Source organism: Myxocyprinus asiaticus, chromosome 32 (assembly GCF_019703515.2).
Source record: "Myxocyprinus asiaticus isolate MX2 ecotype Aquarium Trade chromosome 32, UBuf_Myxa_2, whole genome shotgun sequence".
NCBI classification, from domain to species: Eukaryota; Metazoa; Chordata; class Actinopteri; order Cypriniformes; family Catostomidae; genus Myxocyprinus; species Myxocyprinus asiaticus.
This window is the reverse complement of record NC_059375.1, coordinates 7,594,198-7,615,769: the sequence shown is the minus strand read 5'-3', so window position 1 is coordinate 7,615,769 and position 21,572 is coordinate 7,594,198. Positions and strand designations below refer to the sequence as shown.

The following is a 21,572-nucleotide window of genomic DNA, read 5'->3' as shown; positions in this document are numbered from 1 at the left end:
CGATCGCTGGTCGTGAGATCTGATACTTCTTGTTGCAGACCAGTCGCCGACTCAAGACATCAAAGGAGACAAGACATTGAGTCGTATAGTGTGCACTAGGCTTAACAGATAAGATCAGCAATAATGCCGTTAAGATTTAGCTCACCTGAACACCAGTGCCCATTTCTTGAGCAATGTTTCATTGTACTGATCTCGAACCTCAAACAAAAGGTCAAATAGTCTGTTCACTGGGAAACCATAACCCTGCAAAACAAAAATACAACTGTTAGCAGCAGAATTTACTGCTCATATCCATATCAATTAAATGTACACAAAAAATATATACTGTAGATATATTACTAAAAATGTGTATAATAATAATAAAATACAACAAATGTAATTGGAATGAAGATGCTTTAATCAAAATGTGGTTGGAGAATACCTGTAAAGTGTCTGCAAATATAACTATCAGGTTTTTTAGTTCTAGGACCAGGTCAGGATCATTGCAATATGACTATTGGGGGGGGAAGAAAAGAAAAAATAATGCTAATTTCAACAGTACTGTCTGATCAAGATGTCTTTCATAGTTTAAATATTCTACTACTTTAAACATAGTTCAAAACTCTTCTTTACACTTCTTCACAATTAGAAAGTTACAAACGTGCTTAGAATAAAAAAGCATCTATTTCACAAAGATATGTCCAAGTAATTTAACCCCCAAAATAAAAAAATAAAAAATAAAATAAAAATAAATTATACCCTGCATGAATACTGAAAGAATTTTTGCATGGTTCCATAATTTTCTTAACAATTCAGCAAATTTTACCCCCCAAATTCCTAATTTCCATATTGCGAAAACAAAAATCTCATTTTCATTACAGCAATGAGAGAAACAAACCCCAACATGTCTTTCAACATTCTCAATAAAACTTGTGTTAACCATTTGTGAACATGGAGGATCCAAGCTGAATCCCAAATGGACTTGTGAAATCCCCACTAGATCAGTTTAACTTCAACATTACCCTTTAAATGGGTAACTCGCAGCCCGTCACTTATTGATCAAATATACTTGTGTCTTAATGAGTCTTTAGGGTACATTAGCATCTAAATGAGACTGCCCGACCCTCCCCCTCTGCTGATGGAGTTGTCCTTGTAGGGGGAGGCCCGTCCGTGAGGTTAAATAGGAGAGAGCAGAGCTTGACCTAGGCAGGGGAGTGATGATTGACAGAATTAGTCAATGTCTTTGCACACAAGCCTGCCCACCCACCATCACATGCAAACCCAGAGGAACATGTAGCTTTGTTGCCCAATACACCAGTACATATAATAACAGTGAAAAGTTTGGACTCACCTACTCATTCTAAAATGTGCAAAATAGTAATGATAATCATGGAAAACCATTAATTAATCCAAATTGAAGTATGGGAATTTTGGAGTGACCACAAATGTTCAACCAACTTAATGAGATGCACCCTGGGATGCTTTTTAAATACTGTATACAAGAATTAGCAAAATGCTGCTTAAAACCGTTTTAGTTTTAGAAGTATAGCATGTCACACTGCAGGATGTGTCAACTTTATAAAAGTATTACATCCCAACTACCCTACAAATTTCAAACTTTTAAGCTTAAGTCTTTAGATCAAATTGATTTTCAGTTCTTAAATACAGGCAAATATGTCCAAACTTTTGACTGGTAATGTACAATCTGCTTTTTCATAAATCCTTGAATATCTGTGAGAAAAACACACTTCATGTCATACATTTTTTTTAAAATTGGAATTCAGACAAAGGAGGATGGAAACATGTTGCTGCCCCAGTATTTTGACATCATAATGTACAGTAGTTCTCAATCAGTTAATGATGAGTGTTTAACAGCTAGTTAATGATTAACAGTAAACTAAAGATGTAGGTCTGTCCTAAACACATGGTGGCAGCCAGGTTCAGCAATTAACCAGGGCTCATGGCAAATACAGTATGCCAGTGAAAATGACATTTGCTTATTTATATAGGCCTATATATTTATATATATATATAATTAATTGAAGCATTTGACAAATGATCATCACACTGTGTTTTAAATTAGAAACACCTATAAAAGTATACAGATAAATAAGCTTAAGTTAATTCTGACACTGTTGGCAGCAGACATTTAGTTTGCATCTCGATGATGTCCACGATGATCTGAATTTGTAAGCATGAGCTGGGTCTCCTCCAGACTAGTAGGTTTGATGGTAAAGGCTGAGGGTGGTTGTACAGGAGCTGCAGGTTTGATTTACGGCCCCTGGCACTAGTGTGATTCTCTTGTTAAACATTTAGATAGGGCGCAGTGGCCTGCCTCTCTGACGCAGGGAGTGAATGCGTAAATCACACAGTTAAATAAGCATTGGTCAAGCTGTAACACACGCCGTCACTCCAAACTTCAGCCAATCATATACTTCATTGTCACAGCATGTGAACATGTACACAAACACACATATATATAGAAGCCCTTACAGAGGAACAAAACAAATACCTTACAAATTGACTAATTAAGGTTAATTGTGTTGCTTATCACTTGAAAAATCATTTTTTTCATGTTTATCATTTTATAAATATTATAATGTATTAAATATTTATTATATAATAATAATTATGATAAAACATTTATATATTCATTTATAATATATATTGTAAATAATATAATAATATTATATATAATATTGTAATTTATATGAATATTATTTACAATATTTACAAGTTGAACAAATACAAATTATATTTTTTGAATTATTTTTTTAAAACAAACACAAAAAAATTAAGAATAATGCTATTACAGAATCTAACTTTTTACTAAAATAATACTTACGTAAATGTTAATGAAATATTAAAAAGTTAGATACTTTAATAATAAATAATACAAAATAAAATATAAATCGGAATAAAAAAAACATACAATATTTGCAATATTCTCTATAGTAGTGGCACAAGACAGTCTTAGACCACATTGAAAATATGTCATTTTTTTATTTAAACCTGGATATGAACAAAAGGTTTTATAAATATAAAATAAATTATAATTTTGAAACATAACAAAAACAAAGAAAAGAAGTAATATACAGAAGTAATGTTTAAGTTTCTTCACTATTTCTGGGTCACTAATCAAATTGGTGACATTGACCTTGTTAACTTCTTTGTACAAAAGTTCAAATATCCTTGTTTCCATTGAAACACAAAAGATGCTCTTTGGAATATTTTCAAATCATGCTGTTTAACAAGAATCACCAGGTTTTGTTAAGTGCATGCTGTCATTAAAGCAAAATGGGGAAATACACAATTCATTTTAACTTTCCAATTCAAATTTTCACTCAAAATGGTATAGTCATATTAAACCAGGAAAATGCAAAATAGAAGCATTTTCACCTATGGTCTCAGACTTTTCAACCCCACTGTATGTATACTGTATAACTTTCAGGCAGCTTAGGAGCTAAAAGGGTTTAGATCGTGTCTTTCCGTGAAGTTTATTTTGAAAACAAGGCATTTGGAATGATAATTGGAAGCATTTCCTGGTGAGCCCATTCATTGAGCATCCATTCAATCTGATCTAATGGAGAGGTCAGTTGGGTCTAATGAGGACAGATTGCAACAATAACAGCAGATTAACTGTGAATATTCTAAACTGCTGGGGCTGAGAGAGTGTTTGCAGGGCCAGTCAGTTGTAAATCACTGAGGGATTATGCAAATACCCTGCGGCTGGAGTCCTACAGCCCAAACAAAGAGGTCAAGCCAGCTCTCTCCCACTGCTAGATCATTTTCAATCACAAAAAGACAGACTCAGGCCACAGCACGGCGGAGAGAGGGGGCCGTCAAATGCTCGAATTAGACTCCTTATACTGCGACAAGTTAAGAGAGAAATGAGAGAAATACCTTGGAAAACTCTCACATCTCATTTTGTATTAGTCTAAACTGTCTGAAACATCTGTCACTGCCAATTTGTTTTTCAGAATATGTCCTCAGAAACCAATCACTCTCCTGCTCTCCATACTCACTAGTTCATTCATTGTCTGTACAACAGTACATCCTTAATTTCCATTTATATCTTGCTGAAAGTGTTTAACAAAACAGTTAGATCAGACTCTAAATTCTGATTTATATGAACTGCGTTCGAAGCGGTTGTAACTGACTTAAACTCACACCTATTAACACACATTATATATAAATACACCAAGCTGCTAAGATGCTTGGCAACAGCAAACTCTTACTGGTAAGATAATGAACTATATTACTTAGTAAAATAATTATTTTTTCCGATATTATTAACAACAAATTTAATTGTTTATTGAACATTGTTGAGTTTTATCATATTGCTTTTGCTGCCATTTAATAAAAGAAATAAACCACTTGAGTCTGTACATTACAATTATTTTACCACAGGTAAGGGGTGTTCTTACACTAAAAAAAAAAAAAAAAAAAAAGACTAGTAAGATTTACTTAATTTTTTATTTCAGAAGTTTTTGCACACAGTTTTTCTAAGTAAATCTTAACGGTATAAAATTAAGTTAAATCTGTTTAACGTCATGAAATAATATTGTTTAAAGTGAGTGGGTACATTTAATTTAAACATGTTAGTAAATACAGTAACTTTTACTTAGAAATATGATTTACATGGTACTTAAATGAACGTAATAAAATTAAAATGAATATATTATTAGAACGTCACGTTTTGAACTTTCCTTACAAATACATTATTAATCATATCCCACGTGACATACGGAAGCCTCCCACAGGAAAGCTTAATGCATGCTATATAGTCTATGAGACAACATCATCTAGCATTAATGGCAAAAGAAACAAGATACAGAGCACACAGACCTCAACCCTTGGTGTGCAAAACACAATGACGGCGACAATCAACGGATAATTTTCTTTTATCATGAACGGGTAATTTGGAGTAGAAAATGAACTTCAGACTGCACAAAACAAGAAGTTACCAAACGTAATAACAAAATTAACAATAAAAACAGTTTAAATAAACTTGCAAACAGTGAAACCATGCAAACTCATTAATTATTCAAACCCAGTGCATGCTGGAAACACCAGCTTGGAAAAGTAAAATTTGATTATTATATTTACCAGTGAAATTTACTCAAATTAGCAAATAAATATGACAAGGTTTTCTACTTTAGGATTGATACATGATGACACACTGTAAAGATAACTATGAATCATAAATAATATTTACTTAATATAGTAGAATTTTCTTAATATGTTCATGTTCATGCTTAAACTAAACTTTTCAATGTTATGTTTCACCTCAAAATCTTTTTTTTTTCAGTGTAGGCACGACGTAAAGCGGATAATGATACTTTCATTATCCAAAGTATAGACATTTTTTACATTTGTTAAAAAAATGAGGAATGTTATTAAACAATTTCATTTCACAATTTTTTTTGATTGAATTTTCGAACACAGTGGAAGACAGGCACATGTTATGAGAATGTGGAGGGAGATAAATAAAGCTTGAGTAAGTATATTAAATTTTGAGGTTAAATTGGAGGGGAAAGAAACACAAATATCAAATACCAAAATGAAAAAAGAAACAGAAACACTTAATATTAGTGTAACAGACTTTTCACTTACTTTAATGCACAGCCTCTCGTGGCTTATTGCTTTATATTATTCTATTGCATTTTATTGTATTGTACTATACTTTATTTTGTATATTGCAATTATTATTATTTTTATTCATTTTACTGGCACATTTTTGTAATTATCATTTTTCAGTCACGGTACTTTTGTGTATTTATTGATGTTTTATCAGCTGTATGCAAAACAATCATTAACATTAAGAACTAGGGAATGAATTATTAATTTTGAATACCCAAAATACTTGAAGGGTGAGTGCTTTCGAGTGGGACTCACAGAGTGTGTGCGGAGAACTGCTATGATTTTGGACAGGGCCATGTTCCACAGCTCATCGGTGAAGGCTCGGGTCACCAGACCTTGTGTGGCGTGTAATATGTGATCCTCCACCACAAAGAACCTGTGGAGCATGATGGCAGTTGATCAAATTTTGAAGGTGGTGAATTTCAAAAGATGAATTTCTGAAGAATACCTTGGCCACTTTTTCCATATCATAAAAGGGAATGGGCTGTCGAGTTCACAACATTGAAGTAATATAAAAGTAGTCCATATGTCTCAGGCCCCAAGTCTTCAGAAGTCATACAATGGCTTTGTGTAAGTTGTTATTCACTGAAAATGTTCTCTTCCACTGCAGCTCTCAAATGAAATATGGCATTGCTGGAATTGTTGCATTGGATTTGACATCACTGATGTTTGGTCACGGGATACACGAGAATCATGTTTGATGTCACTGACATCCAACCTGTGCCATAGGCACCATATTTGATTTGAGAGCAACAGCGGAGGGAAAGATTTTTTAGTGAATAACAATTTCAATTTCGGTCTGGAAATTGAAGACTTGGAACATGGCACAAAAGTCATAAGAATTTCGTTTATGGTGCTTTTTGTGTTATTTTTTTGTCCTTTTTTGAGCTTGTCAGCCGTGGTCACTATGGCTTGTCGTTGTATGGAAGAGAACTGCTTGAAAAAAAATTGTGTGTTCCACAGAAAAAATAACAGCAAACAGGTGTTAAATGACATGAGAAATTTTTTTGGGGGGGGGGGTAAACTATCCCTTGAACAAATCAACCCATGCACCAGAATCAAAGAGTAAAATGGTGGTATAACTTACCCAACAATCTGATTGAAGTACTTCCTGTAGCCCTCCACTGTCTCATGCTGGAGTGAGATATATAGAAATGCAAACAAATAAATGAATAAATAAAGAAACAAAACAAAAAAGCAAGTAATACTCACCATGTTAGACTGAGGCTGCAGTACTAGTCTTGCTTGCTTTTTTCTCTGCTTTCTATAGTAGTTTTCGAATGTCTCTCTGTCCCCCTATATGGAAATGAAAGTGTGGTATTAATGTGTTCAATCTTGATTTTACTGGGGTAATGGGATGCACAAAGTGGCTAAATGTAAAAGTGACACCAATTTTCTTCGGCCCGTAGGTACCGTGCAGAAAGCATCCTGACCACTGCCTCTGCATCATCATTGGCTTGAGAGGTCATTTACAAGGGGTGATGATTAAAACCAAATTAAATAAATAAATAAAATTAAATGCAGAAGTGGACACAGCATTAACCTTTTGTTTGTTTGTTTGTTTTTTTTTTTCATTTTTTACGGCATACCAGCTTCTATGGCTATATTCATGGCGGGAACCAGGTTATTTAAAATAGTTAAATAAGTTAAATGAGGTGTTTAAGATTCATTTTTCCTAAAAACCTTAAAAATACATTTGGATTAACTTGATTAAAAACCTTTTCAAAAGAATCAACTGAATAATACAGATTTCTCAGATGTGTAGATATATGACAGTCCAGTAAATTATGTTTAATGTATAGTGGGTTCTGACAAGATGAGCACTTTGGTGAATTTTCCCCTGATAGTAAAAATTGGTGTGTGAGTCTTGTATGTCATATCCAGCATCGTGTATAAATAACTTGATCCCAGCGATTATTAAAAGGGAACACATATCTTGTTCCAACAACAAAATGTATTTCTCATAATTTGTTGTTTAAACATTGATCCCACTCCGACTGCCATTTGTTTTTGATATATACATTCAGAGTTGGTTTCAGATCTGTGGAAGGTATAGGGCATTTTACTGGTTCAGTAGATAGTGCTTCTCTGGCAGCTCTGTCTGCTTGTTCATTACCGGAGATTCCCGAGTGTCCAGGTACCCAGCAGAAAATAATATTAAAACTCTTTGCTTCAAGAGATGACAGTTTGATTAAAATCTTCACGATTGTTGGGTGATCAGTTTTAGTAGCTTCCAATGCTTCAAGACATGATTTTGAATCAGTTATTATAAAAAAAAAAAAAAAAAAAGTTGTGGAGCAGTCTCAATAAACTTTAGTGCCAATAGTAGAGCGTTTGCCTCTGCAGTGAAAACTGAACTTTGGTCAGGGATGCGGATACCCTGACACAGTTGGTTTGTTGCAAAACTGCTGACACTTTATTTCCAGATTTAGATCCATCTGTGTATATTGGGATAAGTTGTGGGCATACTGCTCTTATGTCCAGAAATTGTTGATGGAAACATTAACCTTTTGTGTTCAGAATGAGAATGATTCACTTATCCACTTTTATATAGCATTGGGAAGTCAAATTCATTTTCATGAATCGGTTCTTTGGGATGGGTCATGTATGAACTAGTTCAAATAAATGATTCCCTGATTCACTTGAGCCCAAATTCTTCGTTTCTTTTTTGAAGCAAAACATCTACTTAATTACTGCTGTTTATAACAGTTTTTGACATTTATATAAAATAGTGTGTTTTCTAGTTTATTAGTTGTATTTAGTATAAATGTATCTGTTCAATTTAATGTTGTCACCTTAACTGCTTAACTTCACCTGAGATCTTCAATGTTTTTGAACCACACATTACTAAATCAAAACAGTATTACAGTTGAAGTCAGAAGTTTACATACACTAAGGTTGAAGTCATTAAAACTCATTTTTAAACCACTCCACATATTTAATATTAACAATCTATATATGTTTTGGCAAGTCGTTTAGGACATCTACTTTGCACATGACATGAGTAATTTTTCCAACAACTGTTTACAGACAGACTGTTTCACTTTAAATTGACTATATCACAATTCCAGTGGATCACAAGTTTACATCCACTAAGTTAACTGTGCCTTTAAGCAGCTTGGAAAATTCCAGAAAATGATGTCAAGCCATTACACAATTAGCCAGTTAGCTTCTGATAGGAGGTGTACTGAATTGGATGTGTACCTGTGGATGTATTTCAAGGCCTACCTTCAAACTCAGTGCCTCTTTGCTTGACATCATGGGGAAATCAAAAGAAATCAGCCAAGACCACAAAAAAATTGTGGACCTCAAAAGTCTCGTTCATCCAGTTTCCAAACACCCGAAGGTACCACGTTCATCTGTACAAACAATAGTACGCGAGTATAAACCCTATGGGAACACGCAGCCATCATACCGCTCAGGAAGGAGACGCATTCTGTCAACTAGAGATGAACATAGTTTGGTGCGAAAAGTGCAAATCAATCCCAGAACAACAGCAAAGGACCTTGTGAAGATGCTGGAGGAAACAGGTAGACAAGTATCTATATCCATAGTAAAACAAGTTTTATATCGAACATAACCCGAAAGGCTGCTCAGCAAGGAAGAAGCCACTGCTCCAAAACCGCCATAAAAAGTACACATGAGGACAAAAATCTTCCTTTTTGGAGAAATGTCTTCTGGTCTGATGAAATTTTTTTTTTTAACTGTTTGGCCATAATGACCATTGTTATGTTTGGAGAAAAAAGGGTGAGGCTTGCAAGCTGAAGAACACCATCCCAGCTGTGAAGAATGGGGTGGCAGCATCATGTTGTGGGTGTGCTTTGCTGCAGGAGGGACTGGAGCACTTCACAAAATAGATGGCATCATGAGGAAGAAAAATTAAGTGGATATATTGAAGCAACATCTCAAGACATCAGCCAGGAAGTTAAAGCTCGGTCACAAATGGGTCTTCCAAATGGACAATGACCCCAAGCATAACTCCAAAGTTGTGGCGAAATGGCTAAAGTACAACAAAGTCAATGTATTGGAGTGGCCATCTCTAAGCCCTGAAATCAATCCGATAGAAAATTTGTGGCAGAACTGAAAAAACGTGTGCGAGCAAGGAGGCCTACAAACCTGACTCAGTTACACCAGTTCTGTCTGGAGGAATGGGCCAAAATTCCAGCAACTTATTGTGAGAAGCATGTGGAAGGCTACCCAAAATGTTTGACCCAAGTTTAACAATTTAAAGGCAACGCTACCAAATACTAACAAAGTGTATGTAAACTTCTGACCCACTGGGAATGTGACGAAAGAAATAAAAGCTGAAATAAATCATTCTCTCTACCATTATTCTGACATTTCACATTCTTAAAATAAAGTAGTGATCCTAACTGACCTAAGACAGGGAATGTTTTCTATGATCAAATGTCAGGAATTGTGAAAAACTGAGTTTAAATGTATTTGGCTAAGGTGTATGTAAATGTCTGACTTCAACTGTATGTAGCACAAAAGCAATAAAGATCTTTTTAAATATATAAACGACTATGTTCAGGCATGCAACTCTGAATGGCGCAAGCTGAGGTTTATTTGAGGTTCCTTGAACTTATCTGTAAGATGACAGGTTCTTTGACATGTAATCGGGTAGCCAATCAACTTACGTACTCTCTCTTTGCCTGACATTTAAATTTGCTCCATTTGCAAGTAAGTCGGTTCACTGTAGCATGCTGTGAGAGTTTTCTCTGAAACCCTACACCTCCACATGTCTAGATCTGCTACATGGGGATTGTATTTATGTCTAATTGTGCAGAAGCATGTCATACATCTTCTTTTTCTAATTTTGCAGCAGCAGCAGCATGTCCACATGCTTAACTCAGCATATCTGTGTTTGTTCTAGCAGTAGCAAGTCTCCGTACTTGCTCTTCAGTAGCAGAAGTTTAGCAGATCTAGTCCACCAAGACCATTATCCTATCAATATGTCATACCCATATTAACGTGCTTAATCTTTCTGAGAGTTGTCATGACTGAACTATATTTAAGATTATATTATAAATAAAACTTTGTTATATAACTACATATATATATATATATAAATTTATGGACTATACTATATAACTATATTTGTAGGATGACTTTAATTCTTTAATCAGAACTTCTTCACATATATAAAAAGTTGTATATTTAAAATGATTTTCTTCCTTAAATAGCCTCAATGTAGTTTTTGATAGTAGCTTGTAGTTTAGCTAACTACTATTTTTCAAAGTAGTAGCTTGTAGCTTGACTAGTTTAACTACTTCAAACAACAGTTTCAAAGTAGCTTTCCAAAATACTGACAAGCATCCAGAACACCCTAGAAACTACATAGAAATACCCTAACAACCACCCAGAAGACCCTAGCAACTACACAGAAACATGCTAAAAACCATTCTGAAAATCTCAAGATATTCCCACACCTGTCTATCATCGTGTTATGAAGTATTTCAGATAAACCCTCCTCTAAACGGCTGGTAGAAACAAAATGAACAGTGGCTGGTTGCTTTACATGTCAATCAGACTAACCATTCCTGTCTAAGGGGGCGGTTCTTGGACAGAATAAGCTACAGTGTGAACCAGAGTTTATATCAATAGTCTGGTTACTTGACACAATCCACTCACATTTTCTTCACAAAATGTATAAATAAAGCTGATTTACATTTCAGTGCCAAATAGAAACTAAAAAAAAAAACAACTGACTGAGGAAAAAACTAGATCTTGCCTCATCTAAATGTTGACCACCTGCACCCTCTCTCTCCCTCTCTGCGCAGCTGAAAAGTGTCCCTCGTCCCTGCCAGTACCTGTGAGCACTCGGGTAGCACAGCGGTCAAAAGCTCTCATGTTCTCATTAACTGAACCACTGAAGGGAAACTGCCCGACTCATCCTTCGTCCAGTGAATTTACAGCAGTTTGTGCACAATCTGAATGCTGAAGCGAAGAACTTTTTTACTGCTTTGTTTTTACTGCGAAAAGGGGGTTACTGCTCGGTCAATCCCATTAGACACTGCAGTCTGACCCCTTTTTTTGGCGCGTTGAAGGACACAGGATTAGTTCTGACCAGATGAGCGATGACACTGCACGACAAAGCGCTAACAAACTCGCTCTCGCCCCTCCATAGTTTGCATTTGGTTTAAAGCTAAAATAATATTTATGGTATGACAGTCACAACTCTGGAAATCCCTCAGCTTATACAGGCCATTAATGTTTGAAGAGCCTCTTGGGAGAAAAGCGTTTTACTGATAACACACTGTCAACACGGAACATGGTGGTTTATAAGAACAGGAATGTTTCTCAATGCCAAACAGGCTTGCATAACATGTTATGGACAGGGATTGTTGTTATTTTCTGTGTTCACAGTTTGCATGGTGCATTTGTAGAGCAGTAGCCAATGAGAATTACCAAAACAGCATAGATGTGAAGACATCGGTAGACAGGCGAGAAATCCACCAGATCTTGTGCAGTCAAAACCTGAAAAAGAAAACAGACACCTTAAAGAAACATTTCCTTAGGTAAGTGCCTTCACAGACAGTTAATATAACTTGATAATTACTAAGGCAGGGCGAGATATTAAATATTCATTATATATTTGTGATGATTTTGCTGTCGATATACAATTAAGAAACTATGAATATCAGTGATTTTAATGCACTTACTTGCTTATATATTTGGCAGTTAGTTTTACAATTCTCACAACTTGTAAGGATCACAAAGATACAAAAAATTATTTAGACTCCCCTCGTTTATTTAAAAGAAAATAATAAAATAGTGGTGTTACAAAGGAAGTGAATTGGCCAGTCTATAAACATTAAAATACACTCTGTTTCAAAAGTTTAGTCACAACACGTAAATATTGTGTGTTAACATGATTTTAATGTAATTAAATCGCTAACTAACTTTCTGTATAAAGTTGTATCCAATATTACAACTTTGTTGTCATGATGGTAAACCCTATAACCTTGTAAATGCCATAATGTCATAAATCTCTGGTTATATAACACTAAAATCATGTTAACACATTTAAGGTTTACTACTTGTGACTACACTTTTGAAGCAGTGTGTATTGTAATGTTTATGAACTGGCCCCATTTACTTCCATTGTAAGTGTCTTATTGCAACCGCAATTTTTGCCTCGACATTTGCCTTTGAGTCGTAATCATTTTTTGTGGAAATCAACATTATGCCACAAAAGCGCTGTTAGAGTTGGTATGTTTTTAAGGGAGTCTTTGCATGGAATTAAAAATGCTTTAAGATGTTTTAAGAAAACTATATGTAGATAATACTGTACATATTGCTGTTTCTCACTATGTATGTTATTACATATATACAATATTGTATAATGTATATATACTCACCGACCGCTTTATAGGGTACACCTGTACACCTACTTATTCATGCGTCTATCTAATCAGCCAATCATATGGCAGCAGTGCAATGCATAAAATCATGCAGATACGGGTCAGAAGCTTCAGTTAATGTTCACATCAATCAACAGAATGGGGAAAAAATGTGATCTCAGTGATTTCGACCATGGCATGATTTCTGGTGCTAGACGGGCTGTTTGTATATTTCTGTAACTGCTGATCTCCTGGGATTTTCACACACAACAGTCTCTAGAGTTTACTCAGAATGGTGCCAAAAAAAACAAAAAAACATGAAGTGAGCGGTAGTTCTGCGGATGGCAATTATTTGTTGATGAGAGAGGTCAATGGAGAATGGCCAGACTGGTTCGAGCTGACAACAGACGGTAACTCGGATATCTCAGATTGCACAACATGTCAAACCTTGAGGCGAAAGGGCTACAACAGCAGAAGACCATGTCGGGTTCCACTTCTGTCAGCTAAGAACTGAAAGCTGAGGTTGCAATGGGCCTACCATCTGTGTACCTCAGCAGAAATCAAGATTCATCAGCCCATGCTATATTTTCCCAGTCTTTAACTGTCCAGTTTTGGTATGCCTGTGCCCACTGGAGCCTCAGCTTTCTGTTCTTGGCTGACAGAAGTGGAACCTGACGTGGTCTTCTGCTGTTGTAGCCCATTAGCCTCAAGGTTTGATGGGTTGTGAATTCCGAGATGCTATTCTGCTCACTACAGTTGCACAGAGGCATTACTTGAGTTACTGTAGACTTTATGTCAGTTCGAACCAGTCTGGCCATTCTCCGTTGACCTCTCTCATCAACAAGGCATTTCCATCCACAGAACTGCTACTCACTGAATGCATATTGTATTTTTTTTTTCTGAGTAAATTCTAGAGACTGTTGTGTGTGAAAATCCCAGGAGATCAGCAGTTACAGAAATACACAAACCAGTCCGTCTGGCACCAACAATCATGCCACTGTCGAAATCATTGAGATCACATTTTCCCCCATTCTGATGGTTGATGTGAACATTAACTGAAGCTCCTGACCCGTATCTGATTGGTTTTATGCATTGCACTGCTGCCACATGATTGGCTGATTAGGTAATCATATGAATAAGTAGGTGTGCAGGTGAAACTAATAAAATGTGGTCGGTGAGTGTATGTGAATATAATGTGTGCATATTGGTGCATATAACTGAAAAATATTATTCCTTGTGTTCATTTGGTAAAAAACTTTTTACGTTAACCATTTTAAAGCTATTTCAGAGAAAACACATAAACATTGCTTCAAAAGGCTGAAAATACCAAATTATGCTTTCATAGCACTAATAGTGATGCCCAGCCCACATTGTGACATTTTGTTTAATTAGACTTGGTCAAACTACATATTCAAAGACAGAAAATGTATTTATCATAACTCTTCAATCACCGTATAATACATAAAAAAAAAAATGATAAATACATTTTGGCCACAGTGACTTCTCTAACATGACTTTGTACTCACCTCCTCATCTGTCTCCTCTTCATCCACTGTCTCCTCTGTGCTCAGACCATTATGATGGAGGGCTGTTCGGCCGTTCAGACCATAGAGAGGTTTAGCACAGCTCAGAGTCACCTGCTTATGTACTGCACTATTAAATGTACGATGCTGCTGAGCCTGCGAGAACAAAGTGATAGAGAGTAGATCCAATAATAACTTTAGTAGCCTATAATATATGCTAGTCACTTCAAAATGTATTAAACTAATGAGTTTGCAAATAAAGACTTTCGTTTAGAGCAGAGATACCCAAACTAGGGCCCGCAGGCCAAAGCTGGCCCGTGATGACCTTTGATTTGGCCTGCTTTGACGTATATGACAAGAGTGAAAAAAAAATGCTACTGACGCAGCTTTTCATTGCATTAATTTAGCAGATTGCAGAGTAATATTTTTTTGTATAATTAAATCATAAAGGAGGGGAACCAGGGCAACTTTAATAATTTAATACAATACAGTTTGCACAGCCTGAAATTCGGGGAGGGATTGCAGGTATTGTGCACAATTTTAAGAATTCCTGCAATTTCCACGTTCATAATGTGGGAAATTCCTGCACACTTTAATTCACTTTACAGTGCAGCTCCAAATTAGTCTCTATTTTAGTAAACCAATAGATAGAGATGAATAAATCAAATCAATAAACTTGTTTTTGTATCAAACTGCAATTCCAGAAGCTGTGCGAGTAAATCCGCTCTGTCTTTCACTTTCTCTCTCGTGCAGCTGTCAGCCGTGTCAGAAGTGTAAGCGCACGCAGTTAGGAAGTGCACTGTCGCATAAATACTGAACTTAAGATGTTACAGATGTATAAGCCATTCTAAACCTGTTAATTCGACATGCAAAAGGCATTATACCATGTCTCTGTAAGCGAGCGACATGATAAAAATATATAATTTCTATATAATATTCAACAAAGTTGTTAACATTGCAAGTGTGTGTGCCTTTCAAATCTTGGCACTCCCTCATTAATCATAATGCAGCACATTTGCAAGAAAGGCAGAAATAGCAAAAATGCTTTGTGTAATGTACCAGCTGCATGGTGAAGAGAGACACTTAAACACTTGTTACATCTCTCATCTCCATCTCTAGCTCCATCCAGGGTTAGAAAGTAATGGAGGCTCTGGGCAAAAACAATTCCCCTGCAATCTGATATAGTTCCAAATTAATATATCTACCCCGTTCTTAATTAGAATTTTCGCTGAACATAATTTGTTTCGTGCCGTCCGTTGTGCAGATGTTGCCGAGTTAGTGGCGAATGTTCGCACCATAAACGAGCACAGATGAGCACTGCGTTTCTCATGCTCTGCATCAGTTCGGTGTCGTGGTCCCGTGCTAAATATACCAAATGCTACAATGTAGTTAATAATGATATTAACAAAAATAATATTTGGATGTGTTAAATAGCCTTCATGTTAAATAAAACGTTATTAATGATACAATAATAATTTTACAGAACGTTAACCACTTTTGGTGTATGAATCTTATTTTTGAATCTTAATTTTAATAAGCTCCCAATTCCAAATCTGGAGAAATGATGTCATCTACTGCTCTGTGTCAGTGCATTTGTTTTGTAGGCTGTTAATTTAATAGCTTTTTAAGAGATTTTTTTTTTTTTTTTCAGTGACAATGCACATTATGCAATGTAGAGATCATGCAATTTTGTAATTATTGAAAAATGCCATTTTAAAATTGAATTAATTGTTTAAATTAAAGTATTTGACATAAAAGGATGATACAGTCATAAGGCTAGAAAAAAAATTACCTTTGTAAAAGTAATAAATGCCACCCATATGAGCCGTGTATGATGCCCCCCTCCCAATCATTTTCAGAAATGAATTTCAGGCCCTGAGTTTGTTATAATGTAATGTCCTCTTTTGGCCCATGGCCCTCAATCAAGTTTGATTTTTGAAACTAATCAAAAAAGTAATAAGGTAGCCAAACTATCTAAAAACATTTCTCACCTGTCTCATCGCAGTTTCACCAATCTTATCAGAGTGCTTGCGGATGCTCTCCAGGAAGTCTTTCAGGTCGGACATGGAAATCTCCTTTATCTCCTCTCTGAGTTTAGGAAGTGTCTCAGCCATAATTTGGCAAAATCTGTACTGACTAACTCTGGGAATATAAATGTTTTCTAGCTGCTCCATGGTTTTCAAAGCCGAATAGTATCTGAAATGGACAATATTAAAAACAAAACTATGAGATGATAAGAACTGAAGCCTGAATTGAGAAGTATGTCAAAAGCTTGCTTTGCCACTGAAAACAGCCTTTACCATTGAGAGCATTATTCTTCAAAGATGATGAAAATGTTGCATAGATGACATTTTCAACCCAAAAAAAGTCTTTGCCTTGACCACAATTCTTCAGCAGAAAATTGTTGACTTTTCCCCTAACCCTGACTCTACCCATACCTCAATCTTGGTAGCACCAAACACATATCTCGAGTTTCGCAGAACAGCTTTCTGGTACAAAATAAGTGCATTGTATTAAATACTTCATTTTTTTAATAAAGTGGGAACCAAATCAGAAATAAATTAAACATTTTTTGGGGAAAAAACAACTAGCAGATTTAACTAGTAAATTAGCTTTAACTAGTAGCCAAAACCATGGGAACTATGCTGTTATCATGCATGGATCAAATATAGATTCAGCCTGAACAATTTCTCAAACTTCTGAGAATTTTAGTTTTTTAGAATATATGAAGCATTATCAGGGGTCAAAGATAACAACCTTGCACAATGCATGACCTGGGTATGCCCTTATAATATGCACCTTATGAATAACCCCTTTCCCATCCTCAACATACCAATATGTTTATTAACTTGTGCCGCAATAGCAGATGGCTTCGAATGCTCCCTGACCTCACCACTCTGAAGTGCGCGTGCGTCCATGTGGAGGGCCAAAGTGGCGCCCTTCCCAGTGATAGTTACATGTGAACTGTGAAATAATCGCCGCCTGATTAGACCATGTACCAGCCTGGTCATTAGCGCGCAGTGGCGACACACAGATTAAATGGACAAACACATTGTGCTAATTGCCTTAATTTGGTGGAGGCCTGTCATGGGCCTGCTGGGACAGGCCAGTGCTGTGAAGAAGGGCACACACAAGGTCAATTGTCTTTGCGTTTGAATAGTTTATTTATTGATGATGTGTTATGACTGACTAAGTAGACATTAATGGACAAAGAAGGGTCATTATTAAGTTCAGTGTGACCCTACATCAACCCCAGCATCCCAGGAAAAGGGACCGAACACTTTTTCATGAAAGAGGTCTGAAATGGTTGCCCGTTTTTAGTGGGATTACAACAAAGCGATTACATTTTTCAGCAGAACACTGGCACTTCCCACAAATAGGACAGAATGCCATTTTAGTCAGGATAAAACTGACTAAAATGAATGAAAATTAGATGATGAAATATTGATAATTACATTTTTGACATTTTCATCAAAAGACTAAAACTATGGGCTCTATTTTCGTATCTGCGCTAGCTGCAGCACTATGCGCTACGACCTTGTGCTTTATCTTATACAATTTTTGTGAGAGCACAAAATCCAATTCATGACAGGGCAATTGGCCATGGGTGGGACTGTTTGCATTTTATGTGGGTGTACATGGGAGGTCTATAAAAATCAAGTGATGGAAACTAATTTGCTATTTTTGTAAGAAATAAGTCATTGCGCTTTAGACATCTATTCTCAGCGTAAAATCTAAACTCAGTCTGTGTATTTGCAGTTTGGGGATTCCACCAGCAAATGATAAGACCTATCAAGCATAGTTTCCATGATTTTTGTGTCAGTAGATCAATATGATTAATTATACTTACATTCTTTATAATTTAATACAGCCTACATCCATTAAGTCCTAATGATAACCACATTTTCCATGTGTATAAAAGGAGCATGTCACTGTCATAGAAATATCCCTGACATTCAACAAGGAAACATATTTCTATTCTTCTAATGTAACAGAAAAACAGCCCATTTACACAACCAAATTCTCATGAATGGGATGTCTTCACTGATATCGACGTTGCTTGACAGGGAATAGACTATATAATAAGACGCAAATGGCGCTATCACTGGAGAAGAACCTTTAAATTAAATTGCACTTGACCAAACCTATTCACACATTGCACATACTATTTTGCCAACCCACTAACGCCTTAGACTTAGCGCATGCTTGCATGAAAATACCAAAACTTCATGGCCATGCCCACAGACTTTGTGGGTATGACATATCACATAGCACTCCGCTTAAGACATAGCAGTCTTAAAATATAGCCCTATGACTAAAACCAAAAACTGTGTAAAAATTAACCCTGCTTTATATATTTGTTTAATTTATCATTTGTATAAAATTATTATGTTTATTTAATGTTTATTGCTAGAAATCACACAAATCAGGATTTCACTGGATTTAGAAAATAGCTGCTTGTACACCATCAGTCAGATGGATGATGATCCATCACAGTTAAAAAAAATGTTTTCCTCCCCACTGTGGTACTGCGAAATCAGGATTAGAATGGACTCACTGAGTGAGTAACCACATACCTAAAGGCATTCCACCAGCACAGTTTACTACTTGATTGTTAAACGTGCTAAGAAATCCGGGCCGGGACAGGTTTGTAATAGCCCAGTAACGAACTGTGCTCAAGTGGAATTGCTACTGGATATGTTATAGTGCTCAGAAACGTTTTGGTAAATCCAAATCTGGATTGGACTGGGTTGCAAATAAATACTAAAATAACAACTCATGTAACATTTTGTTTGACCACCTGAGGTAGACTACATTCTGAAAGTTAAGGACCTCCTTTCACTGATCATTTAAAAAAAACTGAGTAATGCCCACTAATGACTCTGACTGCTGTGTGATAAGAGATAAAAATGGGCATTAAGTTACCTTTTTGATTCAAGCTGCTCCTTCAATTTGCTGTACATTTCCAAGACTGTGGAAATATAAGTAAAAGAGGGTGACTGAAAGAGAAAATTCCATTGCATAAAAAGGAACTAAACTGAAACATTTTGTTAGCCCAGTGAACAGAAACCACTTTGGAACCACAACTGAACTCTTTATCTACAGGATCATCCAACAGATTTGATTTTGTAAACCGCTGTAATGACAAAAGAATATCGAATTCTCTTTCTGTTTGTCCTACAGCCAGACGTTGTTGTGTTAAACAAGTTTTAAGTAATAGAGACAGTAAAACAAACACTGAGCATTGTTAAACGAGGAACTAGACTTATTATTGTAACAAGACAACTAGGAACATTTAAAGTTTACAGTTTCTTGATTGCTTTTAACAGTTTTTTTATGAAATTACTAGGAAATAAAGAGAGAGAGAGTGGTTCCACGCCATACTACAAGACTCGATAAAACCGTAAACAACGGAAACCAAACGAGATTTTAATGAGTGTGTTTTGTGTTGCATCTCACCGGGGATGCAGAGCTGTAATTTCTCCACCGTGGTGGCCATGTTCCTCTGTTGAACCCGGCAGCGGATGACCTCTTCCGTTTGGGCCGTCACCTTACATAAGGGAAGGTCAAAGAGTGTGAAGCCCTCTCAATTAACGAGACAGTCCCTTCAACGCTATTATCAAACAATCGACATTCTTTTCTTCAGCCGGTCTAACGGCAGACACGCTAACAAAACCAGACTGTGCCATACCTCCCGTCCGGCGTCTTGAAGTCTTCGGTTGGTGTCGCTCACTTGGCCCTTAAAATATAATATCACTTTTGTTAGACAAATAAGCCCACGATTCCCTGTTGTATCTGCTCACCCTTGTAATCAGATCATACTTCATGAGGAGTCAGGAACAAAGCCATGCAAATTCAAATTAAATGTGCAGAGGAACTTGAACTTTTGGTCAGCCGGGAGCTTTTATGGCCGGTAATCGCTTCTGACAGCCCTTTCTAACAGATTCTGTGACAAACTTCTCAAATTTACTTGGGATTTTTGAACTTTGGTTGTGCCTCTGGCTCTGTCAAACAATTCAAATCAATGACCCAATTGACCAGTGGTCCCTTCTAGGTAACTTCAATGAGCTCTATGTGCCATTCATTGTCTTGGGAAAAATGTGGAGAGCATTTTCTGGTAATTAAACATTTGTTTCTCTCTCTCTCAATCTTTTTTTTTTTTTTTTTTTTGGCTGAATACAAACTCTGGGTGGCTGAATACCATAAAATGTGGAGACCTCCACACCACGGCACCAGTATAGTGGCCGCAGAATTTCCCACATATTAGGTCTCATTAGGTCATCGTAATAAGGAACCTGCTTTTGAGGTTTATTAAAAATCTCATTTATAAGAACAAAGAGGGCCCAGCAACCTCATTGATGCTGTATCTGCACTCTTGTTATCTGAATAAGCTTTATATAATGTGGGTCTAATTATGAGGTTTGGTGAGAAGTGGAAAGGGAGCTAAAGAGAATTGGCATGTGATTCCAGGGCTGCTGAAACCTACGGACTCACAAAGACCAAACTGTCATGGCAGTTAGGAAATTAACAAATTCACAATATCGGCATAACTGCGCAAATACAGTTCCACATGGTTCAGGATAATGGTGCTTAACTTTTCTTGATACAATTTCCAGGCAACAAAAATTTCTACTATGAACTCTACTGTAGAAGAATGTAAATAGTTCTACAGAGGATGATTGAGAAAAGTCCAATGGTGTGTTCAACTTTTTCAATGTTGAAATACTTTCTCCTACCCAAGTTTAACGTGCAGAGACAACTAAAAGTAAACAATTTGTAGGTTGAGTTTCTAAAGAGAGTAAATACTGTTGCTCTATGGCACTCAGTTTGTTTGAAATACCTGACTTCTGTCAACCACGGAGTCAGAGCTAAACACTTAAAATGAACAGAAAAAGTATCAAAAAGCACCATGGAAGTACCATGTTTTTTTGGACAAGTAGCATGGTAGTACCATGGTATTCTTTGAAGAACCATTGAGTACGATGGTATATGAATATATTTATCATTCAGGTCAATAGTATATATCAAAGTACCATGGTATTCCCATCTGATACCATAACTGTGCCTGATGCAGTCACAT

General features: G+C 36.2%; 1 protein-coding gene across 4 annotated transcripts in view; it reads right to left on the bottom strand.

The window, feature by feature from the left end:
- LOC127422910 (exocyst complex component 6) overlaps window positions 1–21,572 on the bottom strand; it is a 107,880-nt gene that overhangs the window by 36,647 nt on the left and 49,661 nt on the right. For all 4 annotated transcript variants that reach the window (XM_051666752.1, XM_051666754.1, XM_051666753.1 and 1 more), the window contains exons 3-13: window positions 20,184–20,231; window positions 19,952–20,042; window positions 19,418–19,463; window positions 16,483–16,687; window positions 14,495–14,647; window positions 12,034–12,102; window positions 6,835–6,918; window positions 6,710–6,756; window positions 5,878–5,998; window positions 422–493; window positions 146–243 (exon numbers count right to left, since the gene is read on the bottom strand). In XM_051666752.1, the coding sequence (XP_051522712.1) occupies window positions 146–243; window positions 422–493; window positions 5,878–5,998; window positions 6,710–6,756; window positions 6,835–6,918; window positions 12,034–12,102; window positions 14,495–14,647; window positions 16,483–16,687; window positions 19,418–19,463; window positions 19,952–20,042; window positions 20,184–20,231 (1,034 nt within the window). The remainder of the gene's footprint in view (window positions 1–145; window positions 244–421; window positions 494–5,877; window positions 5,999–6,709; window positions 6,757–6,834; window positions 6,919–12,033; window positions 12,103–14,494; window positions 14,648–16,482; window positions 16,688–19,417; window positions 19,464–19,951; window positions 20,043–20,183; window positions 20,232–21,572) is intronic.